Below are 15,620 nucleotides of genomic sequence, written 5' to 3'. Positions count from 1 at the left end.
AGAGGCAAGAAAAACACAAGCAAAGACAAGAAAAGCACGAGCAGAGGGAAGAAAAACACGAGCATGAGACCTAAAAAGTGCCCCACAACTGCCACAGTTTCAGAAGTACCAGTCTCACTTATGACTGACTTTTTACTAAGCCCTCCAGTATTTCAATACACCTAGACTGACAGACTAAACCTGACAAGACATCACATGCGACTGACTGCCGCATCCTCTGGGTATTACGTAGTCAGCGATTAAACACTGATTTCCCACTTTAGAGAGAAAGGGGGAGGTGGGGTTGCAGGAGGGACATGTGTGGAGCATGGGACATCTATCTTTTGCTCTATTCTCTAAGGCAGTGAGTGCCTCTCCTCATACCCGTAAGTGCGGCCTAGACCGAGCGAGACAAGCTCCTGCGGGGGTAAAGCGAGGAGGCATTGGGAGCTGGCTGCGTGTGGGGGTCTCTGATGTTTGCTCGAAAAGGATGGGGCGTAGTAGGAGGGGCAACCTATGAAGGGGTGGGAGAAGCAGAGGAACAGCAGAAGGAATTGGTGGGAAAACAGTATGGTGCAGAGTGAGGGGCTCGGATGGGAGGAGGTGTAAGAAGCGTACTATTAGGACTGGCGGGGGTAGGTTCTCCACCCATTCTGGCTCGGCCGGAGGGATCACAGCGTCAGCAAAGCGAAGCTAATATGAGGGGGGAAAAGAGCATTTGGGCATAGGTGAGATCGGAAGAATGCCCCTGGGGGGGGGGGGGGGTGTTTGAGCGAATCGGAGACATTTGGAATTGTTTGAGGGTAAAAGAGGCAGCAGGCATGGACACTACTGGTTTGAAAGTAACGTGCAATTCAGTAATTTTCTGCAAATATGAAACCACCGACACTGGTCAATATTAATTGAGGTTTCAGCAGTTCATGCTGCTTTAATGATCCGAATTACTCCGTGCCTTTATGCACCGGTCTGTCTCCATGTGATGTAATCAGAGCATGTTTCTAGGGCGGTTAAATGTGGTGTGCTTATATACGTTCAATAACGTTATTTGAAAACAAAATTATGAAGTGACATCTTTGTTCAGCAGATTCACCTACTCCCTCTCCTCAAAAAGAGGCACACACATAAGCATAAGACATGGAAGCTTGACGTTGTAACAATATTAACAAGCATTTTCAATGCAATAGGTCTCGCATTAGGAAAGTTTGAGCTATTGGTATTGTAAATGACAGATTTTGTATTTATGTTTTGTTTTTGAAAATAGCTAAATTAATAGCTTTGTCATTTACAATGCCAATAGTTATAACTTTCGCGAATGTGACACCTATAGCATTTGTAATGCAATAGGTGTTGTATTTACGTGACTTACATGTATTGATATTACAAATAACAATGGCTTTGAATTTTTTTCCAATAATTAATACTTAAATAAAAGTTATTGTAATTTATAATGGGAATAGCTTTAAGTTTTGTAAATAACTTTTGTGAAGATTATGTTCAGTGTATTTTATTGTAACGAAAATCCAAGAACAGAAGTGAAATAGTAACATCTTTTTGTTACATTTGTATTAAAGCTTGAAACATTGAGAGAACATATTTGAACCAGGTGTTGTTGAATGGTTGCACAGATTGATGCTGTGGTGGCGCTGAGTGATGTGATGGCGAACGAGTGATGCTGTGGCGTTCAGTGATGTTGTGGTAGCCCATAGTGATGTTGTGGTACCCCTGAGTGATGCTGTGGTGGTGCTGAGTGATGCTGCATGCTATGCTATGTTTTGCTTTGCTATCCTACGTTTTGTTATGCTATGCTATGTTTTGCCATCCTATGCTTTGATTTGTTATACTCTACTATGCTGTGTTTTGTTATGCTATGCTATGTTTTGTTATGCTATGCTTCGTTATGCTATGCTATGTTTTGTTATGCTATGCTATGCTATGTTTTGTTGTGTTTTATTATGCTATGCTTTGTTTTGCTATGCTATGTTTTGTTATGCTATGATATGCTATGTTTTGTTGTGTTTGGTATGCTATGTTTTGCTATGCTATTATATGTTTAGTTTTGCTATGCTATATTTTGTTCTGTTTTGCTATATTTTGTTATGCTATGTGTTGTTGTGTTTTGTTATGCTATGCTATGTTTTGTTATGTTATGCTATGTTTTGTCTTAAAGCTCACTCTCTGTATGTTTTGTCCCCCAAAAAAGTATTTTTCTCATGTATAAAATGAAAAATAATTTAAAATATTGATTGATTTATATATAAAAATATCATATCGATGAATGAAAAAAGAAAAATGATGATTCAAATGTTTACTAATCAATAAATATCGATTTTTGTAAACATATTGAGATGAGAAAAAGTAAATTATTTAGTCGCAGGGTGATTGGGTTGCCTGTTATTTATGTGATTAACCTTGCCGAGGTTCTCCTTTTTCCAATTTGATGAAGCATGCACGTCACATGCATGCACCTGCCTACTGAATGATGCAGCACTAGAAGCGTCATAACGCATACTTGTCGGGTCATGTGTTTTCTGTTTTTTTGCCAGCTGCTGCATAGCATCAGCGCATTGTTTTTTACAGATGCTGGGCAGCATTACATAAACGCTTTGGAAATGTCAATGGGCTACAATTGTGAAACCCATTTGCTATGCCAGTGCCTGTTGTTACAGTTGTTAGTCAACAAATCCAGTTGGTCTCGACGTGTATGCAGCACTGGGACGTGACATTTTAAAGCATTCAGCTAAAGTGCAGGAAGTGTCCTCTCGAATATCTAAAGATCATTCCTATAGCAACACCATTGTTTTTTCTTATTTACATAAAGTCACCCAGTGCGGTCATCCAATATGCAATTTGTCCAGCTTGGAAGAATGAAAGGCTGAGCATTCCCACCAGGAATTTTAGACTGCAAGGGCTATACGAGCCGGCTTTTTTATAAACCCATAAGATTGTAGGTTAGAAAAACATTTAATGGAATAAAACAGAAGGGGGGCTGTGGGGTGGCTTTCGGGACCACACAGGTAGTGGCTTCGACAGATGTGCTCCTTTCACAGACCTGTGTGGTCCGGAGAGAAAATGTACAATGGAATCTTTGAATGCATTTTTTTTTCCTTGCTCCGGTAAACCTAAAACCTAATACGTCACAAGCAGCCTTTTCAGCCGTTATGCAGCGTAGGTCTGGCCGACGCTTACATATTAACCAGGCCGCCTGGTCTCAAGTGCGCGCGCCACACCCCGGCCCGGGCTTCTTCCCGCCATGCCAGGCCGTCGAGTGGCGCGTGATGGCGGGGGCGGGCTGCCCCCCCCTCCGCAGCTCTCATGTTTATTCATTTTCTTTTATTATGCCGGTTCACACAGTGCGCACCTCAGTCCCAGTGCTTAACTTCTATTAGGCCGACAAACACTAATTCCTCTCAGCAGCCCCCCGCCCCACCCCCGATCCCTGGCCCGCCGCCAGAGGCCACGGGGAGAGCGGTTCGAGCCTGCAGAGGACACGTCCAGGCTCCAGGGTTGGCAGGAGCAGATAATATTAAGAAACATAACAAGCATTACCCCTTCCTCAAGTGCTTCCGCCGCCTCCGTTCCTGCTCGTCCTGGTTCCTCCGCGGGCGCCGACGCTCGTCCCCAACTCCCCGGGTCTCCGAGGTGAAAAGGAAAATGAAACTTAAGAAGCTTACGCGCGCGACCAAATCCTAAAGCGCGCGTCGTAATCCGACTCTGCCATGCTGTTTGAATGCTGCGCGTGTTGCGCGTGGCCAGCTCTGGTCTCCACTCGTTGTCGGCTGAACTGACAGCTATAGTCTCTCAGCGAGAGCGCGCGAGAGTGCGCGAGAGCGCGCTTTCGCGCGATTTTCGCAGCGAGACCTAAAAATGTATAACTGCAAATGTTATCGCAACGGCACTATTCTTTTCAACCAATACAGATGAAATCTAGTTGGTAACCTTGTGGTACGTGTGCAGTGTCACTGTGGAGGGTTTCACTCCAGCGTTACACAACAAAACTATTTGCATGAAGAGATGGTGATGTCTCTCTCCCCTTCTGTCTCTCCATCATTCTTCTCACATATCAATCCACTCGTCCCTCCAATAACTCGTTCGTGCTCCCCCATCCATCCATTCATTCAGAACATCGGCATTTATCCATCTAGCCATATACTCACGGATGCATCCATCCACTCTTTGATCCATCTAGCCAAACCACTCTTGGACCACCACACATTCGTGCACTCATTTTATGTAAGCACTCACACATCCAGCTATACATCCATTCACAAACGAGCCGATTCATCCATATCTCTCAACATCCATCCCTCTATCTAATCTCACGAACACCCCCCAGTCTCTTACACACACATTCAACCTTCCAGGTACTCACTCACCAAGTCATCCATTTAGCCGTCCATCTACCTAACGTCAAGTACTCATCTCCAGGTAAAGCACTAATGGGCCGAAAGACTCATTAGCACTGCTCAGGAATAATTCCATTTGTATTTCGTTAATTGCATGCAGTAGGTGTGCGGATACGGCGTCCTTTAAACGTTTGTCCCGTGTGCATTAGATCCCACCATGGCTTCAGAGGCCTGGTGATGTCTGTGAGCCTCAGGCCCTTAGAGTGAGCAAAACAGGAAGGAAACTACAGTGAAATAGAATCTTTGCAAATCTCCTGGTGAACCCAGCTTTCAATTGAGGAGATTGTGACGTTTTTAGGTATGAGGGAGCAAGAGCTATGCAGGGGAACGGGGAAATTGGTCGACCAGTAGCTGAGCTGGATTCCACAGGCCCCTGAGAGTGAACGGAGGCCTTGGGGGTCTCTCGGGGACCAAAGAAAATGTGGCATAACAGTCAGAGTTGCTGACTTTGGAACTGGGTAACCAGGTTAGAGCCTCGGCGTCGGCTTAACATCGTGTGATTCTGGGCAAAACACTTAATCTCCCCGTGCCTGCAAAAAGTGAACGGGTCCTTGTGTAATGTAACTGGTGCTCATGTAAAGCGATGTAATACCTAGGGGTCGAGTGTGGCCTATATAAAACTACTAAAAAAAGGGAAAAATGGAAAAGAGTGGAGATGGGCTTCAGGGGGCAGTTGGTAAATTGGTAGTGTAAGGAACAACCGGCGGGAAGTAAAAGCCTCAATCATCGCCCTTGGGGTGAGCAGGTGCCTACAGACTTGAGGGTGAGCGCGAACCTCTGGGGGCCGTGTTGGTCAGTGGCAAGTGACAATCCCTAAGGAGGACCAGGAGTTTTAGGTCCTGACGTGGGATCAGAGATCCGAGGGAGAGTAGGGTATTGGGGGATCTAAGAAAGAGCATTGCATTAAGGGACTGGTGGCGAGAGACTTATTGACCTCAGGTATGCATTCAAAGACATGTGGGTGACCGGGAGTGGAACAACCGTGTTTCCAGTCTTAGGTAATGCCATTGGCTTTAAAACTTCATAAAGCGTAATGCCCCACAACTTTCTAACCCCAAATAAGCCCCTGATGGTAACCGCACAATGATTCATGAAAGGCCGCCATCCGCAAATGTGAGCCTATTTTTTTGTGTGGCGAGGACAATTTTGGGCCCCAATCTGACCCGGTTCGTTTTACATACAGTAGTGTAATAGTAAGGGGAGAGATCCTTCCTTTTCTGATATCGCCACTAAACATTTTGGAACTCGTAGGCCCATTCTGCCAGTGAGCAGCGTGAAACTACAACTCCCAGCATTCTCAGAGCAGTGGGCTGGAAATCCAGCACCATCTCCAAACCACCAGCAATGCACGACCTGCTGCTGACACGTATTTGATCATTCTGGGAGTTGGTTACAGTGTCTGCATTCTTTAAATACAATGCTAGCAGGTTTCTATCCCTTTGGGGCCGACAGATCCTTTCATCCACGGAGGTCGATAAACTGAGTGCCATTGAGTTGTGCCGCAGCAACAAGCAGCAGAATACAATTCAGCTCTGTGAACGGCTGCTAGGTTTATGTCAATAATCTAATTATGCACAGATGCCAGGAGGCACTATCGGCTGTGCCGTTCAGCTGAGCAATGATTAAAACCATCAACAAAAGAAAGCCAACAATAGAGAAAAGAGCCCGGAGCGGTCCGCCGGCGCGCGCGGTCCCAGACAGACAATTAGCCTAAAAGCCGAATTAGCCGGTGGCATGTTGTGGAAACACGGGGAGAAAGCGGCCACCCCTGAAGCCGGCGGCGGGGATGCTGCGTCAGGATGGGATGGATCCTGGGTGATTACCCGAACACCGAGGGGAGCGGCGGGCTCCTGCCCACGGCACCCCCCCTCCAGACGGGGCCGGGCAGACAGGCTTAGCCCGCTATTGGAGGGGTGTGCGGCTCTGCTGGTATCAGGGGAGAGTGTGGACATGTGCCAGGAAGCCGGCGCTGCCCTCGACACTACAGTCCAGATCTATCACTGTGGAGGCGGAGTGAGCCTGCGGGTAGGGCAGAGGGAATGGAGGGAGGGAAACGGCTCGTTAGCATATTCGGCCCCCTTCACCGCTTACCCACACATTGCCTCTTTCCTCGCAAGCACCAATGTTAGGATAAAGCCCCTCTCCTCTTTCCTTATCGCTGCACAAACACTGGGCCGCTGGGATTCATCCATCGCGGAACACGAGAGGCAGGAGGACAATAGGCCGCGCTGACAAAATGGCGGCGGGGCCGTGGCAGGCACAGGAGTCTTTGTCTTCAGTCTGATTTAAGGGGCTGGGACCAAGTAGGCATAGACACGCACAGGCATACTCTAGGTCTGAGGAGGCGCACACGCATGGGTTCACGCAGTCACAAACATACAAAGACGTGCAGTTCACACGCATGGGTCCACGCAGTCACAGACACACATGGATGCAAACATTCACACGCATATGCAAAGACTTGAGACCCACAAACATACGGGTTAAAGCAATAACAACAAGCAGTCAGGAGGGCAGTCCAACCCCACCATCTTTCTCCGAGGCGAGGCAGAAATGCCTTGGAGAAAGCATTGTCTTTTTCAGATTCGGGGGCGTGGTTTTCGCTCTCTCCTCTTCCCATTGGCTGGAAAGTAAAATTCCAGCCAATGGGAAGAGGAGAGAAAGAAAACAAGAAAGAAGCTTAAAAAAACGCCCCCGAATCCGAAAAAGACAGGGCTTGAACCAAGTGACGCCCCTCTCCTCCAATGGCTGGCCTCCGTTTAGGAAGCCAGCCCATGGAGAAGAGGGGCGGGTTCAAGCCCCCTAACTAAGAAACATTAAATCTCGGAGCTCCGCCCACACTGTAACGCAGTGCGACCCAGTCCTCGACCTAAAAAGGAGCAACCCAGTAACCTGGGCTGGACAATAACTAAACAATAAACTGGTCCCCATAGGGGTAGAGTAGCTCTTGCCTACCATGGCTATAGTGTTATTTCAGGGAAAGTAGAAAGAACTCTCAAATTAGTGTGTTTCAGTTATGCGTTTTAGTGCTTTTATTTATGCATATCTTATTTATGAATATATTGATCAATTCACACAGTATAACATAATACTTACACAAGGTGCTCCTAAAGAGTTACGGCGCAGTGAGAGTGATATATATTGATTGAAAAGTGCATTTGTGCTATGTACAACATATATACATGTAGCTGATAGGGACAATAGATTGTTTTGAAGTGGACACCCATGAAACGAGTGTCGACATCCACCATCAAGATTCTTAAAACACATTCCACATGTGTTATTTGTCGATGTATTGACCCCTCAACATAGAGAATCACGGGCAGCGTTTCATTAGAATTCACACAAACCGAATAGAGAGCTTGCCTTGAAAGGGGCCTCTCACTTCACTTTGGATGATTAATGCATCCATTGGTCACGCTGGTTTAAAATTTCGGACCTAATATCACCCCCATGCTGGTTTTCTTGAAGCAATCTGAGGCTTGTTTAAATGCATCCCCAGTGTAGGTGCAACAATGGTATATTGTCATATCCATCTTTACCATTTTTTTAATACCTTGGGTGTGCAAACTAAATTTTGAAGTGGACCTTAGGAACTATGTGACACTTCTACATATATGGGACTTTCAATGTCCAAAGAAAATTAGGGCATGCCAAATATCTACTTTGAATTTGGTCCAGGACAAACTGTCGGACATTTATTTGATTGATTGAATTTATGGCCCAATCCTTTGGTGTCTCCGTTTTAGATAATACTCGTCCTGATGATGACCCTGTTCTAAATGCCTATGTTGAGGAGTCGAAACATCGACAACTAACATGTAGACAGTGTATTTAAGAATCTTGATGGTGGATGTCAAAACTCGTTTCATGGGTGTGGACTTCAAAACAATCTATTGTACCCATCAGCCACATGTATATATGTTGTACATAGCAAAAATTCACTTTTCAATAGCTATAAATCACTCTCGGGCGCCCTTACTCTTTAGGAGAACCTTGTATAAGTATTATATTATACTGTGTGAATTGATCAATATAAAGCAGCTGCATTCTACTCACTAAACGAACAACGTCTTACCGAATTGCTTCTGGGGTATAGAAGGTTCCAGAGGTATCTGGACCACTGCTTTCATCCTCTTCCTCTAGCTCGTCATTGTTTCGGATGTGAATGCTAGGTCCTTCCTGAAACTGGAGGGAGAAGGCACATTACTCAAGCCTGGTTAAACATGTGTTCGAGGCAATGAACTACTATACTGTATATAAACATAGAACTTGACAAGTTAGCGGCACAGAAACCTTTTCTTGCGTTTAATTAGGATATCGCAAAACTAAGAGATAAAACAAGCAATTAATCACAAACAAAATTCCAATAATCTCTAATAACAAAAAAAAATATTTTCAGGAGTCAGGATTTCTGAGAGTGTGTATTACCCTATTTGTCACCAACTGGTGACCTGATGCAGGAAGAAGCTAAAATGAAAGCAAACTCAAAGACCTCTTCCTCTGCCACACAACGCCAAAAAACAAAAATTCTAATTATTGAACGTTGGTCTTCATTTACTTTATACGAGAGAAAATAGAAATCTCTTTACAAAGACTACCACTGCAGTCAAGTTGTGCACAATGACAACAAAGAAACCTGTCTGAATAAACAGTTTGCGATGAAGGAGATCACTTTATTTGGGGGTTTGCAGAAGATAAAATGCCATCCAGTCCAAAATTTAATGAACTCAAGCAGGTGAAGCAAGGAAATAAAGAGTAACCAATCATGGCAAAAGAGATTAGCTAGTATACTAGACATGTAGCCGCCCATGAATTGTCAGTAAAGGCAAAACATCAGGTTAAAGTGACAGAGTTATGTGAAAACGCCAGTTGTAATATAACATTTTAAACTATAAAAAAAGACTGAAATTCATCGGGTATAGTTAACTGAAGAAACTATAACTCGAGCACTTAAGTCACAAAAACGTGCGCCATCTAGAAAGACGATAATGTTAACAAAGCTGCCCTAGATCACATAGGGGGACAGAGGATAAGGGGGATCCAACATGGGAGTCCCCAAGGTAGCGGCAAGTCACAGCTCATAAATGGACAGTCACTAACACTCAGGGCAGATAACATTAATACCAATGGAGATGTGAGCTTAAGCACTACAGAGTTTGACACAGTAATACTGAAACTCAGTATGTTTCTCAAGCCGAACTGCTGTTACAGAGCCTGATTGCAAAATATCCACAGGTAGGACATGCATACATGGACAGCATCTTTGGAGAAGATAACTTTGGTGATCTTCTAAAAGAGAATACTCATGCTGGATGAGACACCACCTCCTCAATCTTGTGAGCTGCAGCCTACCTGTGCCACAGATTGCAGTGAGCAGAGTCCAGGAAGTGGTAAGGAGGCAAACTAGTGCTGACTCTTTCCTAAAAAAGTTTAAAAAACGATTTTCCCTACCTGTGATTGCATCGTCTTATTTTATTTATTTCTTTAACTGTCTTTGCCTGTGGTTGTCACAGTTTAAAATTGTAGTTTTAACCTGCCAGTGATTGCATAATTTATCCCATGTTTTTGTGTTTAAACTAGTGTTTTTTCCTGCCTGTGACTGCTTCCATATAACCTGTTGAATTGTGGGATTTGCAGTCCAAACTCTGTAGTTTTTCCCTCTCATTCCCCATGACTATTAGTTTTTCCTTCCAAATGTCTCCTTTGCCCTGTGCTAAGACCTGTATGTTAAGCAGTGCACCCTCAGCGACCGTTTTGTGTTAACAAGTCAGTGAAACCTGCCCCCTCACCCACTGAGACAGCAGTAATCTGCTGTAAACTGTTAAAACTGTGTTTAATAGGGACTGTGCACTTCGTTTTTTGGCCAGGAGAGGAAGTAAAGTTTTATACAAATAGTGTTAGAGGACACGTTTGTTGGGGTCTTACCTGCAGAAGTTCAAAGTGTGGATTGAGCCGGTCTGTCTCCTAGGAGACTTCTGAATTGAGGAGCAGCTTCCAACTTCCTGGCCAACAAACCTTGCCTGAGGTAGCTGGGACCTTATATAGTCTGATATTGTTTGGTACATGAGTACACCGATTGGGAGTTTAATATGATGTTTCTATTGGATTAGGGTTAGTGTCCTCATTGGTTGGGTATTTAAGGGTTCTGATTGGTTTCTGTGTCTGTGATTCAATCAATGTAGGGTTGGGACTAGGGCTAGGGTTAGGATTTCTATTGGAAGTAGGGACTAGGGCTTCCAGTGTTATCGGTTGTTGGGACTAGGTGTGAGACTAAGGATAGGGTTAGACTTTCTATTGGAAGTAAGGACTAGGGCTTCCTGTGCCATTGGTTGCTTGGACTAGGGTTGAGACTACTGGTAGGGCTAGAGCCTCTATTGGACTAGGAGATCAGGTTTTTTTTTTTAACTGATTACGTGCTTGGACTAGGGCTAAGATTGGCTGTAAGGTCCTCGTCTCCTATTGGTTCTAGATTTTAGGGATAGTGCTGTGATTGGATAATGTTAGGGCTAGGGTTCCCATTGGCTGAAAAGGTCACCTGACTACTAGGGCTATACACGGCCAAGGCTTAGGGCGTCTCAGCCCGGGCGTTAAAGCTAAGGGTGGAGAAGACAAGGGTGAGTGCCTGTTTGAGCCTGTTTAAGGGTGGAGAGGATAAGGGTGAGTGTCTGTTTGAGCCTGTTCGAAACTGGTCGGGACCAGGGCCAGGAATGCTGCCCATTTTTCAATTCATTAATACCCACCCTATGTATTTGTCCCTCTGTATATAAGCATTTATTTTCACTATAGATATGTGTCTATCTTTGTGTATTGCTTTGAATAAACATGTACAAACATGTTGTTATAAAAACAAAAGAACAAAAACTCATCTTTGGTCTACATGTACTTCCTTCCATTGTGCATCTATGTACCTCTATGTACTTGGATCTTCGTGTCTTTTACTTTTCTCCTGAAAAAGCATATCCAATGCACTACCCAATTTCTCATCCGCTACCTCTATCAATATCTTTCATCTGAATATTCTTACCTCCTTTATGCATCTATATACTTTCAATGTACTTATGGATCTATATATTTATCACGTTCTTCTAATTTGGCATTTCCAATGCACTACCCTACTTCTCAGCCTATACTTCTCTCAATAGATATTCTAGCCCAACTTTCTGACTCTTCTCAAACTTTTTTTACTACTCTTTCCAATTCACTACGCTATCTCTCACCCTATACATATATCATTATATCCTTTACACCCACTCTCTCATTTATCCCAAACCCCATACCACTACTATGTTCCCACAAAATAACCCTTTCTTGACTTTCTCCTACTCTACCCCTCCTTGCATCATCTGACACCTCTTTTACTATACCGATCCCCCAAAATAAACCTTTCTCAACTCCTCTCCAAAAAATCCTTTTTATTCATCCAAAAGCCTTCTCCTACTGCTATGACCTAAAAAAAGAAATCCTTCACTCTTCTATCCCTCCACTATCCTTTTCAATCAAAATAACAGACTAGCATGTTCACTTCTCCAATTCCACATTCCACTATACTAATTCATCACTAATCCTTCATGGGTTCCAGAGTAGAGTGCTACTGGCCAACAAAGCGTTTCAACACCTCATCAGGGTTACAAGCGCTACATAAATGCAAACCTTTTTTCCTTTTTTACCCCTCCCAAACCCTTCTCAATCCAAATAACTGGCTAACATATCCACCACTCAAATCACTTCATATTTCACTATACTAATTTTCAACACTAATCCTTTATGGGTTCCGGAGTAGCCTGCTACTCGCCAGAAAAGTGCTTCAACACCCCATCAGGGGTAACAGGCGCTATATGAATGCAAACCTTTCTTTCCCCTCTATCCCGCCACTATCCTTCTCACTCCAAATAACTGACTAATATCCACCACTCAAATTACTTTCATATTTCACCATACTAATTCACCACTAATCTTTTATGGGTTTCCGGAGTAGCGTGCTACTCGCCAAAAAAAGTGCATCAACACCCCATCAGGGGTTAGAAGCGCTATATAAATACAAACCTTCTTTCCTCTTCTATCCTTCTGCTATCCTTCCGAATCCAAATAACTGACTAACATATCCACCACCTACAATTTACTTGCATGTTTCACTATACTAATTCAACACTAATCCTCTATGGGTCCTGGAGTAGCATGCTACTGGCCGAAAAAACACTTCAACGCTTGGTCAGGGGTAGTAAGTGCTATACAAATGCAATTACAATACAATACCATGCCAGCAGCGCCCACGAATCTTAGTGATCATGCAGTAACACGCAAACAAGTAACAGCAATGGTGGGGAACTCAGTACACAGCCATGTCAGACAAGAAGCTAGAGTGAAGTAGTGCTTATCCTGAAAGAACAGAAAACTGAGAATGTTTGGCTGAAAGCAAGCAGACAGTGGAGTAGTGTGGCTCACTGGTTAGAGGCGGCAGACCCGGGAGCAGAAGTCGGCCCGGGACCAGGGTTCAATTCCCGACACGGCAGGGTCGTGGACTTGGGTCAGCGGACTCTATAATTCTCGCTTCGGTGCTTACTCTAATCAGGGGTTCCACTCGGCAACTCTGGGCATTAGCTTGCCTAATCTCCACAACGGCCCCATCAATTCCGGGGATGCCTGGCTCCACCTTGGGGACTCCCAGCAGGGACCATCCCACAGGGAAAGCCAGGATGGGTTCCCCAGAGTTATACAGCGCCAGGAAACCTACGGACGGGTAGCAGTGCGCTTTACAAGCTCAAATACATTTACATACATACATACATACATTTACATGTCACACTAGTAACTAAAACGGCAAGAATCAGAAAGCAGCACCTTGGAATCAAGGTTCCACGGAAAGAGTGCTGAATATTGGTGGTTCAGGAAATATGGATGCTCTGAAAGGCAGTGGCTAGTTCAAACAATAAGGATAGACTGCTGCACAGTGCATGTCCACGAAACAAGAAATTGCTGCGAGTAAAAGGATTTATGATACAAACACGAGTTCAGCCATTTTTGTATCTATCTAATAATTTTGTACATCATTGTGGAGTTTTTCCATAACTTTTGCAAACCTTTTGTGTACGTGCTGACTTGTGCATATTCTTGTTCGCCATGCCCTACTACCTGTACTCCTTTGGATTTAAGTGGACAAGAATGGTATTATCAAGGGTGCAAGTGTACACTTTTCACAGCTGAAACACAAGATTCTGGAGGCTTTGGAAACAGTGGTTCAGCCAAGTGGCAACATTGAATCAATGAACCTTTTGCAGCCAACATTTGTTCTTGTTGGGCAGGGGCTGCTGATTTCTTGGTTCTTCCTGAGCACTGCAGCTGTGGGAGATGGAAAGTGTGAAAGGCTTGTTACAATTTCTATTGCTCAAGTGAGGACGTTTCTAGGCAGGGCCTTTCTTTTCGTGTGCATCATTGCTGCTGCATGAAGGATGAATAACAGTTAATGCAGGCTCTCACACAATATTGTGTCTCTGTTGTGGGTGCTCCCTAGTGCTACCAGCCCTTAGAAGCATTACTTTTACATAAATTCGATAAAAACAGACTGATATCCTTCATTCCACCCTCCTGATCAAGAGAAAGAATGGGAAAGAATCTCAAGCACAAACATTTAAAGTACAACATTCCTATTTGGTGGCTTCCTTACATTGGTTTATGAGAAAACAACACCCTACTTATTTCACTCTATATACCTGGTGGGTGATGAGGAGGTGTGTGTGAACAATGTTGTTCTCATGGTTTACAGTTGTATTATAATTTTTACACATGCAAACTGTGTTGTTTCCTTTTACAGTTGTGCATGCTCTCTCAGAAAGCCTCCACAATATTCATAAAAACCCTCAATGATAAAATAAACTTGATTTAAAACTTAAGATTGTTTACAAATTTTTCTTCAAAATAGCCTCTCTTCCTTCCTTACCATCCTCTCTCTGAGTACAATCTAATCTACGGTATGTGCATGTTTGCCTTAATCCCTACTATTGTATCTCTGCAAACTGCCCACACTTTATTTCAAAGTCCACAATCTCTTCCTTCCATTGCCTGTTCCCAATCTCATATCCTCTCATCTATAACTAAATTCATCCTTTGACCTTCTCATTGTTATTTCTATTGCGCCCTTTCTCCAGCTCACATCCTCTTTAGTTTAATTCACCCTGTGAACCATTCTGCAGCTCTCACTATATTAAGTCACCTTGACTATATGAAGCCTCTTCTAAGACTCCTCATTAGGGCTCGCCTGCTGATGCGCATGCGCATAGCTGGCGAAGCTCTATAGTGGCTTATCCAGAGTTTAACCACTGGCGATTCCATGCAGTGCATGTACTTTTTAGGTCATTGCGCAAGCGCAAGCTCTAAAAAGCGCGTGCACAATGCCACGAGCCGCCTGCCTGCCTCGCATTACCACATCAAAGGCAGCCCAGCCTCCCTCCCACAAGCTTCTCGGCGTGCGCTCTGCCTCAGGCCGGCATTTCTCCTCCCCTAATTATTCACTGCACGGCCTGCTGCTCCCCATGCGTCTCGTCACCCTTCCTCCCTTGTAATAATTTACTTCACAAAGCAAGCCCACGTTTACTCACTTCTTGTTTTAATTCTAAACTGCAACGCTTTGACTTTTAGAGTGCCTTTAATTGTTTAAGATCGGAGTCGCTTTCACTACATATTTGCAGTTCTCCCGTACCCAAATTACCCCCATACCGCTGTTCACTGTTAATCCAACTTGTCTCTCCTGTCCCAGCCTCTCATCTCCCCACCCCAAACGACTTCCCTTGCCGCAGTCTCCGGAGCTCTGATCGCTTGATTTACAACCACAATAAGTATAACTCTAATTTCCTCGGAAAAATAAATAAAAATCCAAACTGCAAACAAAATATCATATGTAAAAACATTACCATTTACAACACGAGTACCTCTAACTTTCATAAATACAACACTGATTGCATTGCAAATCCTTGTATCTCAAGCATTCAGTCTCTCCTGACACACCCCACCAGTACTTAAAGCCTGTCTCCCCCCTCTCCTTGACACCCTGTCCCATCTTTAACCAGAGGCTCTCTGTTTCTCACCCCCTCACTCATATCATCTCAGTCTTACAGTCTCTCCTTGTGGCACACCCCACCGGTATTTCACAGCTATCTCTCCTGTCTCCTTGTTACCCTGTCCCTGCAATCATCAGTCTTTTTCTTTCTAACTCGATTACTCATTTAATCTGTCATTCGTTCG

At 44.2% G+C, this 15,620-nt stretch overlaps 1 protein-coding gene across 1 annotated transcript in view; it reads right to left on the bottom strand.

The window, feature by feature from the left end:
- Nucleotides 1–15,620, bottom strand: part of LOC144798932 (GON-4-like protein) — a 396,699-nt gene that overhangs the window by 233,983 nt on the left and 147,096 nt on the right. Inside the window, exon 15 of the mRNA XM_078670067.1 lies at nucleotides 8,461–8,570. Within this exon, the coding sequence (XP_078526193.1) occupies nucleotides 8,461–8,570 (110 nt within the window). The remainder of the gene's footprint in view (nucleotides 1–8,460; nucleotides 8,571–15,620) is intronic.

The sequence above is a fragment of the Lissotriton helveticus genome, chromosome 12 (assembly GCF_964261635.1).
Source record: "Lissotriton helveticus chromosome 12, aLisHel1.1, whole genome shotgun sequence".
NCBI lineage: Eukaryota > Metazoa > Chordata > Amphibia > Caudata > Salamandridae > Lissotriton > Lissotriton helveticus.
The sequence above is the reverse complement of the archived record's forward strand: the minus strand, read 5'-3'. Positions and strand labels throughout refer to the sequence as shown.